The sequence below is a fragment of the Perca flavescens genome, chromosome 3 (assembly GCF_004354835.1).
Source record: "Perca flavescens isolate YP-PL-M2 chromosome 3, PFLA_1.0, whole genome shotgun sequence".
In the NCBI taxonomy this organism is placed as follows: domain Eukaryota; kingdom Metazoa; phylum Chordata; class Actinopteri; order Perciformes; family Percidae; genus Perca; species Perca flavescens.
In genome coordinates this window covers 35,561,952-35,583,052 of record NC_041333.1, presented here as the reverse complement: position 1 = coordinate 35,583,052, position 21,101 = coordinate 35,561,952, and the positions used below count along the sequence as shown (strand labels likewise).

The 21,101-nt window shown below is 41.5% G+C and overlaps 1 protein-coding gene across 1 annotated transcript; it reads left to right on the top strand.

The window, feature by feature from the left end:
• The first annotated feature begins 3,120 nt into the window (after positions 1-3,120).
• LOC114553083 (alpha-2-macroglobulin) lies at positions 3,121-20,706 on the top strand. Its single transcript, XM_028574196.1, has 37 exons — positions 3,121-3,231; positions 4,369-4,456; positions 4,604-4,784; positions 5,048-5,204; positions 5,936-5,988; positions 6,393-6,413; positions 7,172-7,340; positions 7,416-7,500; positions 7,607-7,754; positions 8,016-8,133; positions 8,263-8,372; positions 8,471-8,638; positions 8,871-9,098; positions 9,606-9,669; positions 9,754-9,899; positions 10,354-10,503; positions 10,928-11,074; positions 11,174-11,288; positions 11,401-11,542; positions 11,979-12,204; positions 12,449-12,575; positions 12,714-12,835; positions 12,944-12,995; positions 13,314-13,394; positions 14,226-14,402; positions 14,797-14,872; positions 15,042-15,198; positions 16,243-16,317; positions 17,033-17,207; positions 17,310-17,497; positions 18,605-18,817; positions 18,926-19,044; positions 19,258-19,348; positions 19,428-19,496; positions 19,580-19,685; positions 19,838-19,879; positions 20,618-20,706. The coding sequence occupies exons 2-37, from the start codon at positions 4,371-4,373 to the stop codon at positions 20,620-20,622; spliced, it is 4,389 nt and encodes a 1,462-aa protein (XP_028429997.1). The 5' UTR covers positions 3,121-3,231; positions 4,369-4,370; the 3' UTR covers positions 20,623-20,706.
• Positions 20,707-21,101: the final 395 nt, after the last annotated feature.

Genomic DNA, 21,101 nt, shown 5'->3' with positions numbered 1-21,101 from the left:
TATAGACCTTAGTATATAAAACCGCACGGCTGAGTTTCTGTACTTCACTTCCACCTTTTTGTTCCAAGATCCTCCCACCGCCCAGAATCTGATTCCTTCTCCACCCACCATAGACTGTCCTGTCGAGCTGCCCATCAGCCGCATCGTGCTCTGTGTGGCTCTGCCCGTCATGGTGCTCATAGTGGGATTCTTCACCCGGAGAGGAGACCGCAAGAGGGCAAAAACATCTGCAGCTTGCATCCAGCTGCAGGAAATGAACTGATTTGTTGATCACTTTGTCTGTTCTTGTGTTTTTTTTCTTCATATTTTTGTCTTTAAATATAAGCAACTCTATTCAAAAGTGACTTTTTTTTATGTTGTTAGGGATTTCCTCCTCTCAATGTGTCTGACTCCAAATAAAAGACCTATATACCCCCCGCGCATTCGTTATATTGGAATTACATTGATCCTAAGCAAGAGCCAAATAAGACGGTAACATAAAGTCAAATGCATTCGTTTAATCAGCCAAGCATCAGAGTTTCAATACACAGATCTGTGGGATCACAAAGCACGCAGAGACTACGTTTCCCTAGCAACAGACTAAAAGCCAGAGCCGGTCCACATAGCTCTAGACTGTCAGACCTCGTGAGCCCCGATCTATTCTTCCCCTCATCTCTTATACTTTCTTTCTTGGGCCCCCTCTTCTTCTTCTTCTTCTTCCTCACCGGGACTGCTATCTTCACACAACACCCGCCAGGGTGGGGGCCACTGTTTTATGTCTCGTCCTCATTTGTTATTATTACTCAATGTACTTTGCTCGAGGCCACTGTGACCCTAACTATCTTATAGTTATGGCTTAAGCTAAATAAGCATACACCAAAACACACTTGGTCTCTGAAACCTTTTACATTCTTATTATATTCATCTGCAAATAGTAAGAACATTATTCTCCATTGTCTCTGTGCTACTGCAACACGTGAATTTCCCCTGTGGGGATCAATGAAGGTTTATCTTAGTTTATATTTGAAGGATTTGAAGGATAAGATGGCTACATGGAAACTTGTGAAAATGCATCAAAGAGTGAACTGCTCTATAATATTTCTTTAAAACAAATGCTTAATGTATTTTAACATAGTCAATTGTTTCCCAATATAGAGACAGTATAACAAATGGGACCAGACAGGCTCAAGCCAACATCAAATTCAAAGCAGCTCATTCCATAGTTTCCTTTGCAAGAAGGTTAGATAAGGTGTCAAAGTAAATAACACTCGAGTTTTATGTGCTTTAATCTCACATTTACCTAATCCACGTTTAGCCCGTTCCTCAAGTTCTTTTGCGGGGGGGCAGAAAACCATTATCTGCCCCCGGAAGGAGGAAAAGTGTTGCTTGACAAACAGGGTTTTCCCTGCGGCCCCCAGATCCTCCTGTAAACACAAAGACATCACTGTCAGCAGTCATTCTTGGCTAAAATGTTTCCATGTTTCGAGCATGACACTAATTATATTCATTAGCATTTTTTTTTTTTTTTTTTTTTTTTGGGGGGGTCCTCTCAAAAGTATTGTTAAAATGCAATGTTTGCCATGCATTGCTATGTTTATGATGTTTAAAATGACCCTAAGTTAGTGTTGAGGTAAGATTTATGCGTGAGAGAGATTTACACTAATTCACTTTAATAAAAGATGCTGACACGCATGCTATTCTTGCCATGGAAGTGCAATAACATTGACTTCCTTAGATGAGAAAAAAAGTTCTTAGTTCAGATTTCTTATTTTTTGTCCACAGTAAAAAGCTACGATGGCCTGTAAGTATTGATTTCAGGTTGAAACGGTAGCTAAAAAGTATTATTAACGTTAAACTTAAATATTTTTGAGGCTCGTGCATTAGGCCAGGCCAGGAAATTATGCTACAAATAACTTTACAGTAAGGAAGCACAAAAAGTCAACCCAGCAAAACAAGCTAGGAAAGCCAAAACCGTGGCCAAAATGCAACCTAGGGTCTTTTAGTGAATGTCCACGAGTCCAACGTTCGTTTAAAAAGGGGACTGACGACGAAAGCTGCACTTGAACTCGAGCATTGGGAACATTGTTCGTGTACAAGGAGCAGGGGCCCAACTACCCAACTACCCAGTGTCAGAGGGGTATGCAGCAACAATTTATACAATAAATAAGTGTGCTGGACATCATCATGTATGGGCATTCAAGCATATGCGTTGCAGATGTTTAAATGTGCGTTCTGATTTGTTTACTACGTCCCCACTGTCAGACATCTAGGCTGATTGTTATAGTTTCCATCTCCGTCTGCACTCTCTTTTCCCCAAAAAGGACACGGTGAATACGTTGGTCAACAGAAACCATACTGGACTACCTGATGTCATCACTGGTCTCATCTCTACGTGATGTCATCACTGGTCTCATCTCTACCTGATGTCATCACTGGTCTCATCTCTACCTGATGTCATCACTGGTCTCATCTCTACCTGATGTCATCACTGGTCTCCTCTACCTCATGTCTGTCTCATTCACTCCTTGCCTGTGTTCTTCTCCACTAAGACATATTGTCAAACAAACATTATGTAATAGATTTTCTATATTAGTGTTTCCATATTAATATTAGGATATTAATCTGTTGGTATCAAGCTGCTCCCCCTACACCTCCACCTAACGTTAGACCTCCCTGTTGCCTTCCCCTGTCTTTCCTGGTCCACCATCCTCACACCTGAATGAAATGAACTCACTGTTAAATATAGCAGTAGAGATTTCAATTCTATGAGAACAGGTACAAAAGTAGGAGATGAGTTAGAACATTTCTGCTTGTGAATATAGAATTTTGCATACAGAATAACAACATTTATTAGATTAGACTCAGGAGCACCATTACCTTAATTATCGGAGAAACAGATGATATCTGTAAGGTTTAAGGAGTAGATAAAGTTGGTGGGTTCAAAAAAAAGTGAGACTCCAAATCTGTCCAAAATCTTTTGGAGATTTCATAATAAAAAAAAAAAAAAAAAAGATATTGGAGTAGGCCTATATGTGTTCTTAGCCGTTCACTGGATATGTGACGTGTAAGCCCCACCCATTTCTAGCACCTAAGGTAATTGTTGATTGGTCCTTGGTGGACACAGGTGATCTGAATTGTCATCATGACCAGGGATATATACCGATGGAGACGGGCTTGGTCCCAATTTCCAAAAGGAGCGTTGAGCCCCCGATCAGACAACTCAGCCCAACCGTGGTAGGGGGTCTGAAAGAGGTAAGACTTCCGCTCGGGGAGCTGGAATTGAAACATGGCGCTGCTACGCGGGTCTTTCACTTAATTAAAGGCATTCACTTTTGGGGATTTTGGTTACTCTCCAGTTTTGTGGCGGGGCGGCGGGGATATCGGAGACTCTGGTTCAGCTGTATAGCCTTCTAAAGCAAACGGAAGAGTTTCCAAATGTTGCTTTCTTTTAAGTTAAACGGAGAGCAAAAGCTAAAAGGGAAAGTGAACGACGACTGGCGAAATCCGAGTCCCAGTCCCAATGGATGGACGCAATGACGGGATTGGGGGGGGGGGTCAAAAACAACCCGAATTGGCTCTTATGTAAATGTGTATCCATTTTTAGATTTCATTCTTCTAACACCACATGGATTGCGCGATGTGGTTGTAGAGGTTTCAGCAGCCTACATTAAATGATCCAGTCCTTCCAGTCCATGTTTGTGTTGGCCTACTATTTCTCTTTTCCCTTGTCTCCCTCTACTTGTTTAAAAGCGTCCTTGGGTTTGTTCTTATGAAATGCGCTGTAATAATTTGTTATTCCGTTGGTTGCTACAACAATCTCTTATTGTTTAGCTCTAGCTCTCATGTGTCAAACTCAAGGCCCGCGGGCCAAATCCGGCCCCTTGCAGATTTAGATCCGGTCAGTATATCAAATTGGGTTCACAATACATTTTGGCCCTCCTATAGTTGTGCACCAAACAAAATACAGAAGTGTTTTTTTGTTTTTTGTTTTTTTTAAACTGCAATTACCCTCTGGGAAAAGGGAGTTTGACACCCCTATATGCTCGTGACAGTGTCAGTGATACCCGGTTTAGCGTAGCGATAGGCTATCCGTAGGCTAAATTACAGTATACATCTGTACCCTTCAGATTGTAAATGAATGATTTCCTGTTTGACCTCCCCTGAACGGTAGCGGTTGGTATGTATGGACATGCGTACACACACTTGGAATGACACATTTTCTGGACTTCAAACATGACCTAATTAAACTGTAAATTGCAGTTTGCCTTACACACCACAACATGAAGTCTTTAAATGATTAAATGGGCTACCTTAAAATCAGGTAGAGGATGGGGTGGGATTCTCTATCAGACTATTAAACAGATGCTGACTCATGATGATCTCATTCAGTCATGGGTCATCCTGGGATCCAGATGTGGACATGGAAACTGTGGGTCTTCTTGAGCTGGATGTGCGTGGGCCAAGCGGCGGCAGGACCGTAAGTTACCTCCCCAGTTAAAAAAAATAGCCTGTGGTTGAATGATTTGATCACTGGTAAGGATTTAATGCTGCATAATCTTCTGGGTTGGGGTTATTTCCATATCGGATCCAGTGAGATGTGTACTGTGTGTGTCTGTGGCTGTAGGCAGTACATGGTAGCCATTCCTGCAGTTCTTGAATCTGGCGCTGAGACCAAATTCTGTGCCAGTCTCCTGGAGCCCAGCGAGACTCTGGAAATGAGCGTCACTCTGATGTCAGAAGAGGCGAATACAACCCTTCTGGAGAAGACCTCCAGTATAGAATTTCATACCTGCATTGAATTTAAGGTCCATAACTTTCCTGATTTGCTCATTTCCCCAAAATGTATTGGAAAATTTTTAGTTTGAAACCATTGATGGGATTTCTTAACCCATACACACAGATTTGTAAAGGAAAGCACACTATATAAATGCATAATGGTGTAAACTGCTGTTGTAAATGTTTTTTTTTTTTTTTTCAACAATTTAAGTTGCAACAGATAAAGTTAAATATTCATAAATCATGTTTGAATGGGATGTAATGATTCTCGTCTATAAAATCTTTGTCACAGGTTCCTTTAGTGCAGGATGAAGTGGTGCAGAACTTTGAGGTGGAGGTACGAGGCGACACATTCTACTCTAAAGAAGTCCGAAAAGTTCTGATCAAAGTCTATCAACCAATGACCTTCATCCAAACGGATAAACCGATCTACCTCCCAGGACAAACGGGTAATTTAGAGCTGATGGTTTGTACTTTATTTATGATAGTTACTTTTTTTTTTTAGTTTTTTTTTTTTAATTACTTGACTTTTGTTTTGCTTATAATACTAACTGAGGTGAGATTCCTTCCATAAGCCTTTTTTTTGGGGGGTTCAGTGTTTTATCTAGATTACTTTTTTTGTATTTGCTTATAATACTGGTTGAAAAGTTTCTCTTTAGATTCCTTCCATAAAATGTATTCCCCATATCAAATCTTATATATTGACATTCCCAGGATTTTAAAATAAAGCCCCACAATGATGGAAATGTGTCAGCTCTGACTACTGGCTCTTAACAGGTAGTGAGAAACTGATTGTGCCCCAGAATATCAAGTCTCTTTAACAGGCTGTAGAGGTTAAATTCACAGAAGCCCAGAAACATGTTGGCATATACAGTGTCTATATATAATAGTATAAATGAAATGTACTACTTTTCCCCTGCTGCAGTTGAGAGCACAAGTCTCCACATTCGGGATATATTAGTAATGTCCCACTCTGACTATATTTAAAACAAGGTATCTTATGTCAAAATTGGTGCTATCCCTTAACGGCAGTGTCCGTGTAAAACTATCCACTTTATTGAAATCCAAGGCTGTGTAATGTCTCAGTTAACAGAAGACCAATCACTGGCCTGATAGGATGTCTACCACTGCTGTAGAAGAGCTGGAAAGGCTTGATGTAATCTCTCTGCATGTCTCTCAGTGCATTTCAGAGTCATCACACTGGATACCAAGTTAAGACCTGTCAATCAGCTGGTGAGTGTTTGAACAGGCTTTCCTTTCTTCAGGTCTCCTTCATAAACCGTATCAGTGATTATGGTTTGGTAATGGTGCAGGTTTTAGTTTGGATTGAACCACAATCTGAGCTCCTGGTGAAGCTCTGGGTCAGTAGTACAACCACAGCCCCTTTTTTTAGGTAAACCTACCAAGCTGCTTTGAAGGTTGCTGACCCAGTTTGCAACATTTTGTCACAAATGATCCTATAGAATTGGAAATAACACTGGAATCTATTCTAAAGATTACAATAGAACAGTTTCTTTTCTCCAGAAAACTATAAATCATAATAATCTAAGAGCGGCAGTCTTTAACTCATTATTGTCAATGTGATGCTAGGAATACAAAGCAGCTTGTGCTTTAACAAATCTTTCTTTCTCTTACAGTACGATGTAATCTCAATGGAGGTAAGAGTAATATCTACACTTTAACATACAGGGTATATTAAACAGAGTTACTTTTTTTTTTTTTTTTTTCCTCTTCTAATACAAATGCCTTAAAGCAAAATGCTCCAGTGGACTTATTAGGCTATTAAAAGTTCAGCATGTTAATCTCCTAAAAACATGAAGTGATTATAAGCGTATTAGGTCCAAGCTTTATGGAATGTTTGACAGATTCTGTATCAAATGTGATAAGGGCCCAGTCCATTGTGTGGAGGCCTGTTTTACAACTTGAACAAGACCTTTATGAACGATGACTGTAACGTGTCAGAATTCATGCATGACCTTGGACACAAATTCTTGCTTTACAGGCTGCATTTTCTGTTTGCCAAAAAAGTGTGGGGGGGAACCATTTTCTGGAGATATTAACAGCCTCTAATGTTAATCATTAGATGATGAGTTTCTTTAGTTTTTTTTGCATTTCTAAAACTCCCAAGACTAGCTAGTAAGTGGACCAAAAGTTAAGATAGGATTGTCATACTACATAAAACTTGCTTTTAAAAAGGAAATGACACAAATGTTTATACTTTTGCAGCAAATTCTGTACAAATGCCCATTATACACGAAGACCAAGATATCTGTAACTGGCCACTGATATTGGCGTGTGTGCTGTCCAAACCGTGGCCCACTTTAATCTGCCCAAACTTGTGGAAGAAGAAATGCCATCTTTTCACCCTGTTTTCCCAAGTTTCCCATTGTCCCATGTTCTTTACTTCACTTAACAGGATTCTAACAGCAACAGGATTGGCCAGTGGCTGAATGAAACCTCCTCCAATAGGAAGATATTGCAGCTTTCTTACACCTTGAACTCTGAGGCCCGTGAAGGAGCCTACCAAGTTACTGTGTCGATTGGGTCCGCTAAAATACAACACAGCTTCAAGGTGGAAAAATACGGTAATCTTTCTTTTTTAACTATTACTTTTAATCTGTTTAATGAAGCAAACATGCTAATAATCCTTTTGTCCACAGTTTTGCCTAAATTTGACCTACAAATAAATGCACCTGATGAAGTAAGTATTGATGAGGAAGAAGTCAAAGCTGAAGTCTGTGCAACGTAAGTAAAAGCTCTTTTGCTCATTACTCTTAAATAATCTAAAATGGGTCCAGTTTAGGGCATGGTTTCTTTTAAAAAAAATTTCTTTTCCATTTCATCTAATTAGGTATACATACGGACAGCCTGTGCCAGGCAGTGTTGACTTGAAGGTGTGCCGACCTCTTGATTCCTATGTTATACCCCGTCCAATCACCCCTGAACATCCAGAGGGAATCGATGTAATCCCGATGCCTTGCTACAAGGAGACAAAGCAGGTACAGTAGCTATGGTGACCGTCTCATGAAGCAAGGTCCATAGCCTCCTACATAATGTGCACATTTAACACTACATATGGTCATCTGTCTTGTCGGTCTGATGTACAAATTTGGGAGTGTAAAAGTTCATTTTTATACACGGGATGGTAGTTGGACAATTTAACAGTCAAAAGTTTTTAAGTAATAAGGGTCTGACGTGTGAAAGTTTGAAATGTCCTTCACTTTTTCCAGTCTTGGACATTATTTAATTGTGCTTTCTAGACGGACAAGAGAGGCTGTGCCGCTTTCAGCTTCGCAATGTCAACTTTCACAAGAATTGCGCAGAAGGCTCTGCAAGATGTACTGCAACTCCGTGCAAATATGGAAGAGGAGGGGACAGGCAAGTCCTAACATATATTGTACTTATATTTCAAAAAGAGTTAGTTGGCCTATAATAACAAAATGACTATGCCATGTATTGAAACAATATGGCGTCCACATTGTTGTAACACGAAGCCTTCTTGTACAGGGATTTCACGCTCCCAAGAGAAGACTACGGTGATTTCTTATGTTGTTGGAAAGCTGTCTTTCACCGACACTCCCAAGATTTATAACCAAGGATCAAATGTGGAAGGAAAAGTAAGTGCATTTGGGCTTCACTTCTTCAATGTGCTTCTATACACAGTGCAGCTGAAGCAGTGGGCATTCTCTGTGATACAACGTTGTGCTTCCGACAGGTTAAAGCGGTTTATTACAATAATACGCCCATTCCTGCCATGCCGGTGTTCCTGTTTGAGGGTGAAAGGTGGTCATCGCGTTGGTTACAGAATCTCACAACCGACAGTGATGGCGTCGCCACTTTCTCATTGAGCACAGCTGCCTTTAAAGGAGACGTCCACTTACAAGTAAGAAGTAGAAACTACAATCTGTAACCAAACATTCATCATGAAGTTGATGACACAGTCCAAATCTGACACCTCAAATAGTTTCTCAATATGCCGCAACTGACCAAGGTGCCATATAGGAACAATCGGTCTATACCAAAAAGAAGAAAATAGTTATGGCTGTAAAAACTGAAGCTTTCTTCTACTTCATCTGCCATGATGTCATTTAGTGTTTGTTTTCTCTGCTCTCTAGGTTAGCGACACACCGACACTGGGCTACAGTCCTTACAGAACGCCATACTACGAGTCTAACGATCACACGGTGTCTTTGGCCACACCTTCTTCTCCTGATACGAAGACAGTCAGCTCCCTGGATGTGAAGAAGAAGGATGAACCACTTTCCTGTGACGAAGAAGAGGACCTCTCCATCCAGTACACAGTCGTTGGAGAGGCCCAGGGCTTTATGGATGTGATTTATCTGGTGAGTGGTTGAACTATTTTCCTCTCACCACTTCCATGGACATGGGGAAGAGGTTTTTTTGAAACCACTACCTTTATCCAAATCCAAAATATTAAAAGTTAAATATCCAGTCTGGGGAGATTAAGCCAGTGGAGTATCACAAATGACAGTTTAGGGGAAAAGGATTAAAATCGATGAACCAAGAGTGTCTTCAGCCCCCAACCAATGCTGACTTATGCAAGGGAACATTCCCCCAACAATATGCAGTAGTACTCTCCTATATACAGACTTGTGGTTTAGATTTGTAAAATTGTAGCATTCCCTTTTTAATACATTTTACGGAGTCTCTTAAATATCCTGCTCTGGATAGGTTGTTGCCTTTTGAATAACTCCTCCTTTTTCAACTTAAAGCAAAACATTTTGACATGAACCATATAAACCTCTTCCACTATGTACTTAATCACATGACCTCACCGCAGACGGGGCATGTTGCATTACTCTGTCGTTTTTTTCTTTCCAATTTCCCAGGTCTTATCAAGAGGGGCCATTGTTTTACAAGGAGTTGAACGGGTGGAAATCAAAGATAAATTGGGTGAGCAAAGTGACTTGTCTTAAAAGGATCCTTTTGAGTTAGCCTGGCCGATCTATGGAGTCATGTGAGTGATTGTTGTTTCAGTGAATGAGGGCGAGGTGTCCTTTAAGCTGACGGTGTCTCCAGACATGGCACCAGACGTCCAGGTCGTGGCTTACTCCGTCCTCCCCAGTGAGACGGTGATCGCCAACAGCGCCGACTTCTCTACCGAGCAGTGCTTCAGTCAAAAGGTCAGCTTGGGAAGAACCGAGACATGTGGTAAAGGCTGTTCTCGTCAGATTGTAGGTGCACAATCAAAGGGTTTGTTAGTTGTTACAAAACCTCAATACAGCATGTAGCATTTTCTTGAAGAAAGCCAGTTATCTATGGAAGACATATATTTTATTTTTTTTGAGCAATTTAAGTATCCCACTGAAATGAATTACATTAACTTCCTACATGTTGGGGGGCCACCATCTTCTGACTCTATTGCATGGGTAGAGTGGTATAATCCAGTGGCCCTTTGCTGCATGTCGTCTCCCCAATTTCCTACTATTGAATACAATGTTAAAAAACCCACACAGGCCTTTTGATTAAATATCATCAATGTGGGAGAAAACAAATACCAGATTGTGTCAGGTTGAAAAGATCCCAGGTTCTCATCTCCCACTAAAGTCCAGATGGTGCGCTGTCTTTTCCTGTCAGGTGTCTCTGGAGTTTTCTCCGTCCTCGGCCGTCCCAGGAGAGGAGACCATCATGCGGGTTACCGCCCAGCCAGAATCTCTGTGTGGCGTGAGCGCTGTTGACCAGAGCGTCCTCATCAAGGAGCCAGGGAAGACTCTGGATGCAGCCAAGGTAACTACTGGAATCAACCCAAACTATATGCATGCATAACTTGTTACCTCTGCGTGATCTTTTGCAAATGGATCATCCATTTTTACTGTGCGGTTATCTACCTGTCCCGTGATTAATCTTTTTTTCTCCCTCTACCAGTTGTACATGGTTATCAAACATGCAATGCAGCTCAATGCTGCTTGTTCTTTTTACCCAGTTGTAAGCATGCGGTTATGAAAATGCTGTAGTATAAGGTTATGATCACATATGTGCGACGTAGCCCTCTGTAAGAGTGCCTTATGGATAAAGGCAATGATTTGACAAATATACTTTACAGCCACGACTCAAGATATAAGAGTATCTTAGTGTCCAAGTGTGTCCCAATTGTCAGATCTTCATCAAACATTGTCAGTTTATAACTTTGAACCAAACCTTTTCTTTTCAGATATTTCAATTGTTGCCGGTCACAAAACTGTCCTATATTCCATATAATGTTGAAGATGGTGTAGAATGTTTGCCTGTGAGACCGAGAAGATCTGTTCTGCCGTACCCCGGAGGTGATGGGACAGCTGACGCTTATACAGTTTTCCAGGTACTTCCTACACAAATGAGTGTCCCAAATAAAACATACTAAAGTTATTGTTGCACATTTATCAACTTTTCAGTGATGGCTGTTTGTTGGATTATCTAGAATGTAGGGATGAAGATGGCAACAAACCTGGTTATCAGAGAGCCTTCATGCCTCAAATACAAAGGAAGAGAATTCTACCAGCGCTTTGTTTATTATGGTGGCTATGGCAACTATGGTGACTTTCTTTTTTGCTCCAAGTGATGCATGCTGAATATTTACTTGCTCATTAAAATGGGTCACTGCTTTGGTTTTTACCTAATGGAATATTTTCTACATTCCTACCATAGCCGTGATGAAAGAAGTAATGGCAGCCCCTGTCCCTGTTGGACTTGCTGTGGATCTTAATGGTCCATCTCCTGATAAATCCCCAGTAGAGACTGTCCGCACTTTCTTCCCTGAGACCTGGATATGGGACCTGGTGGAAGTTGGGTGAGTTTTTGCCACAGAGGGTTTTGATGGTCAGAGTCTCTCACTGACTTCCTGCAGTCTCCCTCCACACACAAATGACATGGAACTAATTTACGGACACTGCTCCTAAGCCTGGAGTCTCATGTTAGTTTATTTTAGCAGAATATATTCATTTTATAGGCAATTTCTTTTAAAATTGTGTATGGGGAATGGTCTTTGGGCTAGAGTACTCATGATACCCAGTATAACTGCATTTGAGTTTCTGAGATCTCAAGGACTCAGCATATGAAACCATTTGACATTTGCACATTCTTGTTGGCGAACGGTAACTACAACATGGCAGTGTTACTGCAATTTAAGTCGACCCATTAGTAATTTTTTTTAAAATTTTAACTAATCTTAATCATGAGAGTATTTTCAAGTTTACCGTAACGCGTCTGTGTATCTGCTGATCCAGAGAGTTTGGAACGAAGAATGTGTCCCTCACGGTCCCGGACACCATCACCACCTGGGAGACGGAGGCTTTCTGTCTGTCCCCTCAGGGTTTCGGCTTGGCTCGGCGTAAAAACCTCACGGTCTTCCAGCCCTTCTTCCTGGAGCTCAGCCTGCCCTACTCCATCATCCGGGGGGAGCACTTTGAACTGAAGGCAACCACCTTCAACTACCTGACCAGCTGCATCATGGTAATTTTAATTTTTTTTAATTTGTTTTTGTGACCTATAAATGCTAATGTTGGCATGCTAACATTCCTGCTATGCTAACCCGCTGATGTTTAGCAGGTGTCATGTTTACCATTTTTCCCCACCTTTATGGTAAATCTTAATCTGGAAAGTGCTATATATAAAAAATAGTTATTGTAGTAATGACTACAATAACTATAATTTGCCCTAAATCTCCAGTTTTAAATTTATATTCTCTCTTGAACAGGTCACTGTGACTCCAATCCCCTCCTTAGATTACACCCTCACCCCCCTCTCTGGTGACCAGTACACATCCTGTCTGTGTGGCAGTGAGCGCAAGACCCTCAGCTGGACCATGGCCCCCTCAGCCTTAGGTGAGACTGGAGCTTTTATCCACCAGGCTGCCGAGGTGGAGGAGGCTTTTTATTTTAAGTTGTAAAATCAGCGAGATCCCCATTGGTGACAAAATGTCATAGTTCTGAATCACGTTTGAAACGGTTTGTTCTTTTTAGGAGTTGTAAATGTGTCGGTGAGAGCTGAGGCCGTGACATCCCAAACTTCATGTGACAATGAGGTTGTGAGCGTGCCTGAAAGAGGACGAATTGATGTGGTCACACGACATCTCATAGTAAAGGTTGGTACTTTTATTTTATTTTTTTTAATAAAGAAAGATAAAGGGAGAATTTTCTATCCATTAACCAAATGGAAACTCTGTAACTCACATTATTTCTTTCCCTCTCAGGCTGAGGGAACTGAGATGACCAACGCCTACAACTGGCTGCTCTGCCCAAAAGGTCCGTACAGTTTACAGCAGGCCTGGCCCGTCAAACGTGTGAAAAGACAAATGCTGGAAGTCGACTAGATTGCTTGTTTAAAACATGGTGGAGACATTCACTACTTGCAGATAGCACTTAGTTTCATTGTGGCAAGTCTAGCACAGGTGTCATTAACTAATTAATATCATAACTGTCATTAAATAAATTATCAACCTAATGAAAGAACCCTCCATTTTTGTCTGATCTTAATCCAGTCTAACCTGTTTCAATACATGATCCACTAACTGTCTGACTTTATTTTAGTGCTGAGTGTTTGTTCTCTCTCTCTGTTCACAGGGCAAGCTTTGACAGAGGAAATGGACATAGAACTCCCTGAGAACATTGCTGGATCTGCCCGTGCTTCAGTATCAGTACTTGGTAAACTAATGGATTCATTTTAATTGAGTTGCTTTCCCTTTCTTCTAGGAATAAGCAATCTGTTAATTTGATTCATTTTTATTCTAACCACACGACAAAGTAAAGCCAAAATACAAAGTGCATTTACACCTTCAACATATTAAAGTGATTGTTCAGTAATTTCACCCTAGGGTCCTTTGCACCATAACCTCAAGCCAAACACCCACCGACAAGAGACAAAATATTTTTTTTTTTTTTTCGTAAGTGCTGTAGTATCACTAAACAAGTTATAATTGAGGTAAGTTTGGAGACATTACCTTTAATCAGTAAATTAATGTTTATTTATTTTCAGTGTTGTAGTTTTGTAGACGTCCCTTAGCACTCTTACTGCTGGTAGCCGCAGAGACGAGAAGCCAAGTGTTATTTACATAAACTTCTGGTGTACTTACAAACTCTCCAATCCATCGTTTTGAGTGCATAACCCATTTGTACTACTGTAGAAGTTTGGTATCATTTCGGGAATTATTAGTGGGGTCATTTACAAGATACAAACGTGGGTCCATTAGCCCCTGCGCTAAGCTATTCAGCTGATGGCCCTACTCTACGCTAACTCTCCCAATCTTCAACCCAGGTGAAAAAAGCTTCTCGGGGGGCGGTGTTTAGAGTAATTTGACCCTAGGGTCCTTTGCACCATGACCTCAAGCCAAACAATCCCTTTCAATTAGTTTCTGTCGGGATTAACAAAAGGTGGTATAACATAAGAACGTACAGTTTGTACTTTGAAGCCCCAGTAGAAAGTAAAGGTCAGGTTAGTTGCGCGTTGGGTCTCAGTGATTCTGTGTTTTTGGGCAGGTGACATCCTGGGCCGGGCTCTGGAGAACCTGGATGGGCTGCTGCAGATGCCGTATGGATGTGGAGAGCAGAACATGGCGCTCCTTGCCCCGGACATCTACGTCCTGGAGTACCTGAGAGACACCCAGCAGCTGACCCCAGCCATCAGGAAAAAGGCTACCAACTTCCTGACCAGTGGTGAGGCTCCATTTTACTCTGGTAGCTAAAAGAACACGTCTGCCAAATCTACAGTCTGCTACATTCTGGTGCTGGTTGCACAAAATGGAACAAGCGGCGTGCATAATCACTTGACGGTGCTCGTCATTCCTATTGGAGACTACAGATCAGGGGCACCCTGCTGGCCTCTGGGTTACGGTGCTGACAACAGGCCCCCACCCCACCATAACTACCTTGTTGCATGTCATTCCTTTCTTCCCCTAATTTCCTGTCATCTTTTTAGTCACCGGTCTAGTAAAGGCATAAAATGTTTACTACAGCTGTAGATTCAGTTAGAGCTGTTTTCACCTAAAATGAGCTAATCTGAAATCCAATCTGTAAATGCCCTAATTGGTGGGTCTCTATTGTTCTACAGGCTACCAGAGACAGCTGAACTACAAAGATAACTACGGAGCTTACAGCACATTTGGAGCAGGACCAGGGAACACTTGGTGAGAACGTTACTGGTCAATCATCCACAAAGAATAATGAATTATACATTTACATGGTGTGCAACATTTACTACGACATACAGTTTATACTTGTAGAGTAGATGATTGTCGTGAGCATTAAACAGATCATAAGAGCTTCCTCTTGTCTTTTTGTTTCTAATATCCTCAGGCTGACTGCATTTGTGTTGCGATCGTTTGCCAAAGCCCAGACTTTCATCTACGTTGACCCAGCGAACATCGAAGCGTCCGTGACTTGGCTGAAAAGTAAACAACGAAAAAATGGCTGTTTTGAACAGTCGGGAACGCTCTTCCACACCATAATGAAGGTAAAGTCCCTCTTTACTAGAATTTGGATGACAAGAACTGAAACTGAAGGTGAGGAAGTTAATTTTACTAAATGCCACTTTTGCTGTAGCAGGACTTTGATTCATGTCTCAGTAGTGGATGCCAGCCTGGGGCCCCTCCACGAAATTTGCGACATAAAAGCAACAATTTGAAAAGTGAGATAATTCCCTCTCCGATTAATTTCAACAGGTTTCACTTATCAAAAACAAATGCCATAATTGTGAGTCATGCATGCGAGATTCTTGTGGGACTCACAAATGTATTTCCGATTTCCAACTGAGGAGAATTTCTAAACCGTGGCAGTGTCCTGTTTCACAAATGCTGAAGTCTGCTTGAGTCAGGCCCCTGAGTGTTGGAAGTACAGTGATCTATGTCTGTATATACAGTACATGGCCCTATATACAAATATGTACAGTGTGTAATAACTTAATATACAAATTGTTGATATTTACTGATGTACTACATACATTTACCCATCTCTCCATTTTATTAAATCAAAATAAAGGTTCCTTTTTACATAAGTGACCCATCTGGTAAACTCTACCAAATTTGAGTCCCCTATGTATTGAAAAGATTTCCATCCAAAAGTGACATGTCTTTGAATAGAGTCCTATACCTACATGGTAAACAATCTGATCAGTCATCTCGTGTGAGGTTATGAGCTGAGAGTTTATGGTTTGAATGATGGTGGAGGTGGTCAGTTAAATCTATCAGGACTCCGTTATATACCAACCAGGGAATCAAAATACTAACCAAAGGGAAGAGGACTGAGTATGCACGGCCCTCGTGTGAGGAGGGCCCAAAAAGATGCTAGAATGAACAGCCTGTGGATGTGGGCCATAGAGAGCCTTTTTTACCAGGCCCAGAATTGTGTGCAATGCCTCTGGCTATGGGGGAATAGACTGGCTTTGGCTGAAACTGATAGAGATGGTAAAAGGGGAGCGGAATACAGTAACAGCCAGGCCTACATTCTGCATCCAGTGAGTCAGACCAGATCACTAATTCCTTATGCTTCCTCTTTACAGGGTGGTGTGTCTGATGAAGTTACTCTCAGTGCCTACATCACTGCTGCCTTCTTGGAGATGAATATGTACATAAATGTGAGTTGATTATTTGTAAATTTGTTTTAGTTTTAAAGGACCGGTGTGTAGGATGTAACAATCTATTGGCAGAAATGTTTTCATTGGAGTATAATCACCTGAAACAGAATTGATGTTTGACTAGAATGAGCCCTTCATATCTCCATTAGGAGTCGAGGGCAGATGGGAGTTGCACACTGAGACTCTTTGCGTCCCTTTGCAACAAGTAGCCTCCAAGAAGCTGCTAATGAGAGACTTCTGTAATGTTGGCATCAAACCCAACCAAGGCTGTCACTTGACTGGTGTTTTGAGCCAATGTTAGCAATCATAGCTATCAATGTTTTTGAAATGATTCCAGCTTCTGTTTGTAATGAAGTTATTTATAGATTTCAAGTATGACGTTGCACCGTAAACAGTTTAAATCTGAGCATGCGCAACTCATCTGCACTCGTCTCTCATCGGGTAGTGACGGGATCCCTTGCAGTTGCCCCAAAGTGGGTCATACAGTTCCAATTTTACACAACGCAACTTCAGTAACAATTAAAAGTAAAAACGTAAAATGCAACAATAGGAGGTGCAGTATAAGAAGTGAACAAATTTTAAAGAGGCAGCATCAAAAGGTTTGTTCCAGATATGTGGAGCCTTTAAAATTGAACGCTGCTTCCCCTCGGTTTAGTTCTGACTCCAGAGACAAACGCAGCAGTGAAAGACAACGTCTTCTTTGAATCTGTTCTAGGATCCTGCGGTTCATGGGCCGGTGAATGCTAGCTTGTCTTGCCTCAAGGAGTCCATCGGTGACCTCAGCAACACCTACACCACAGCTCTGCTGGCGTACGTCTTCACCCTGGCAGGAGACATGGAGACCCGTGCTCACCTACTGGGTCACCTAGACACTGTTGGCTTACGAGAAGGTGAGTCCTCCTCCAGGAAATCATTCTGGCTTCATTCCTGTGACCAAGCTTACCCTGTGCCTGTTGGGCTCTTTGTGGATGGCTGTTTGTTGTTGTTTTTAGGAGGTTTCCTCCACTGGTCTCAGACAGCAACAGAAACATCAGCCTCTCTGTCTGTGGAGACCAGCTCCTATGTGCTGCTGGCTAAACTCAGTGCCTCCCCGACTGCTGAAGACCTGGGCTACGCCAGCCGCATCGTTAGATGGCTGACGAGCCAGCAGAACTATTACGGAGGATTCTCCTCCACACAGGTACAGCCCAAACGGGGTTAAGCTGGACTTTGAGTCAAATGTACAGTAATCTCTTCTGGGACAAATAAGATGAACAAAGTTATTTAAAAATGTGTGGCTTAGCTGTGAGCTAAAGCCCATTTTGTCTGAAAACCCATTATCCCCAAAAAGAAAACAAGGAAAATTTTTTTCATGTTTGACAATGCATTTTTCTGCTTCTTCAATTGAGACTTTGTTTAAATATTGAATTTAGCTTATGAAGTAAAGGAAATTATTTAAAAACTCATTTAGACATGTATAGTTCTCACAGGACAGCGACATTGCCCATTACCGCGACGGTTTAGCATCAGTTAAACCATACCGAGAACCATAGCATTGGTTTAGCCCATAAACTACAAATAAAAGGTGCATTTTTTTTTTAATTGTAATTTTCTTCTGTATGAAAATCAACTATTGGAGAGACCTAAAATTGATAATGCTGCTATAGGTTTAAACAAAATAACCTTTACATCTGTATAAACTTATGCACATAGGTATTCATACCTCATGCATTGGGTGTGAGACACACTCATTTCAAACCACTCACACACCACACCTTGTATTTCTCACAGAGAGAAATTACCAGGGTAATGGCCACAAAGTTGCACCGCTTTTTTTTTTTTTTTTTTTTTTAAACTGGAACCAGTAGAGGATCAAGAGTCCCCGTAGAGTTCAGAAGGCCCTGCCCCCACGCACCAGCTGAGTGAGGAGGATTTCTAGTTGCGGCTTTCGTCACGGTTTGTGACTTAGCCTAAGATTGAGGGACAAGTGTACTCTCCCTGTTTGGTAGCTTATTGCTACATGTTGAATCGGCTGCAGGGCTATTCTGACGGTTTTATATTTTTCAACAATACCATAATTTGGAATATTTTTACTGCAAAACCTCCCAGCCCCCATTGTGAAAACCGTTAGCCTAGGCTATTTCATTATGTTATCCAGACAATGCATAGTATAACACAGAGAAATGCAGATTTGTGATTGATCAGACCCCCGTCCCCACCCAAACCCCTGCCGCCAAAATCTCCCTCTGAACTCTGCTCAGAAGTTGAGAGCCCTGGTCTTGGTTCTTTTCTTCTGTATGTGTTGTAGGACACCGTGGTGGCTCTTCAGGCTCTGGCTCTCTACTCCACTCTGGTGTTCAGTCCAGAGGGTTCAAGCTCAGTGACGGTCCGGTCTCCCGGTGGCCAGCTGGTGTTTGACGTGAATCGGAACAACAAACTGCTCTACCAGGAGAAGCAGCTGCAGGACGTGACGGGAAAGTACAGCCTGGAGGTGAAGGGCACTGCATGTGCTGCGATACAGGTCAGTGGTTTGGTGTACATAAAGCACCAATCCTGATGCTTCATACTGTACATTTGAACCAACTGGAGAAAAGAATTCTTGACTTTATGAATTACTTTCCTGGTTTAGATTTCTCTTGTTTATAACGTCCCAACTCCTGCTGCTGATACCACCCTCAGTGTTCTGGTCCAACCAGAGGCCAACTGCACCAGCAAAATACCCAAACTCAGTCTGAATTTAACATCCCTGTAAGTAATCGACAAGCACATCCATGACATTAACAAATACTGACATTTTTGGCAAATAATCCTCTGCATCTACCGGCTTGAACTATGTAACTGTTGGATGGACAGGGAGCAATGTTTACAACTTGGTGGCTAAAACTCAGCTCAAACGAACGGTAAATGGAGCCTTCCAAAGCACCAGATTGACATCACATTTTTATGGTATTTGCATTACAGATATAGTGGAAAGGAGTCCAGTACAAACATGGTTATCCTGGATATCAAAATGCTCTCCGGATTTGTCCCAGACCCAGAGTCTTTGAACATGGTGAGTGATTCCAGTAACTTTAAACGGTGGTGGTGGTAGTAGTAGTAGTCATGGTAACCCAGCTGATGTCTCCTCACAGCTCAAAGGTGCCCTGCTGGTGGATCGTGTTGAACAAAAGGAGGATCATGTTCTGGTGTACATACGGGAGGTGAGAGGGATTTAAAGTGACAAACGAGAGCTGAGTCCCTCCAGATGTGTTGGTGATCATGTGGTCGGTTCTTCTTCCAACAGTTGCAGAAGGACATAAGAATCAACCACAGCCTGACGCTCATACAAGAGTACAAAGTGCAGAACCTGAAGCCAGCCGTGGTCAAGATCTACGACTACTACCAGCCAAGTAAATCAATCCTCTCTAAACCTCATTCACAGAAGTCCCAGCGCACACTGTTCCGTGGTAGCTGTACAACAACCTGAACACTTAGCCAAAATAGTAACTTATAGTAGTATGTTAATATGAGTTTAACTTTTTTCTCACTTTTTTCCCTTAAGGTGACCAGTCTGATACAGCATACATCGACCCTTGTGTTGCAGGTAACAAACTGATATCCAGAAGCACTATGACATAATGTAAACTGGAATGGTTTAAACGATTGTAAAACTGCCAATTTTGTAACCTTAAACCAAATGAAACCTCCATCCAGTGTAGACTGTAAAGCCCAGCTCACACCAAAGATTTGCAACGAGGAAATGACATTTTAGAATGTTGCAGCAGTCTGATGGCGTCGCCAGCGACTCGGCTTGTCAAGTAGCCATTGGCTGGTTTTAGAACGTAAGGCACGTCACCGGTTTGAACAGCCAATTGGCTCGTAGCAAAGTCAGCTGGTCATGTCCGTTACAAACTGTCAGCTGTTTCTCATCAGCCGTTCCCCTGGTGACCTGCTGTCTCCATAGTTAATGTTTGGCTGAGTTGGTGTCACCTCTAAACGATGGAACTGCTGACTAGACGGGAGAAATTAACCAAAGAGGGGACATCTCTGGTCTGTTATGTGGGACGACCCCAATTTATGCCATTCTCCAGATGCTCGATCAAACAAACTCAACTTTTTTTTTATTTCATAACTACTGGTAATTAACTATCCTTATTTATATGCTACATATCGAGCTACAAAAAAGCTAGAAGTTCAAATGGAAGTAAATATACAGAGTCTTAGAAGGGGCTACATTGGTATAGTAGCAGGGGTGGAAACTGTCAGGTGTCAGAATTTGCAAATCTTTGGTATGAACAGGCTTAAGTCTCTGCAATGAATTTATTTTTCATTTCTTTTGCAGCTTAAAGCATGTGGTCATTTCTCACGTCATCCAGAAGATGCACATTATGTATGAACACCATGTCTGTTTTGTATTTCCTTGTTGGTATTCTGCAAATGGATAATTAAATTAAAAAAAAATGTGACATCAATGTCCTGTTTGAAACTGGTCTTTTGTTGAACGTTTTCTACGGTTTAATCTTTCTGCTGTGTATTTATCATGTTGACAAATGACCCTTGTGCTGCAGGTAACAGATTATTTTACAAAATGAAGTCTTAGTCCATACATCTTAACCTACAGACGCATACAATCCAGCTCAAGTATTTTGAGAAGCAGGTTAATCCTAAAGTGACTTATTTTTCTTCAGTTGCAGCTTGAAGATGTGTTCTCGGTTGCATTTTAAATAAACCATACATTTAAGGATTGTGTAGTTCAATGTCTAATTGCAAATAAGCTGCCAACAAAGAATGACTATTCGTTAATGAACATGTTGGCTAACTATTCC

Excerpts from the sequence above, each read along its gene's own strand:
- LOC114553083 (XM_028574196.1), top strand. The coding sequence starts at position 4,371 with ATGGGTCATCCTGGGATCCAGATGTGGACATGGAAACTGTGGGTCTTC. Across the intron at positions 6,414-7,171 it reads ACGATGTAATCTCAATGGAG|GATTCTAACAGCAACAGGAT; the intron begins GTAAGAGTAATA and ends TTCACTTAACAG. Across the intron at positions 12,996-13,313 it reads CTGGCTGCTCTGCCCAAAAG|GGCAAGCTTTGACAGAGGAA; the intron begins GTCCGTACAGTT and ends CTCTGTTCACAG.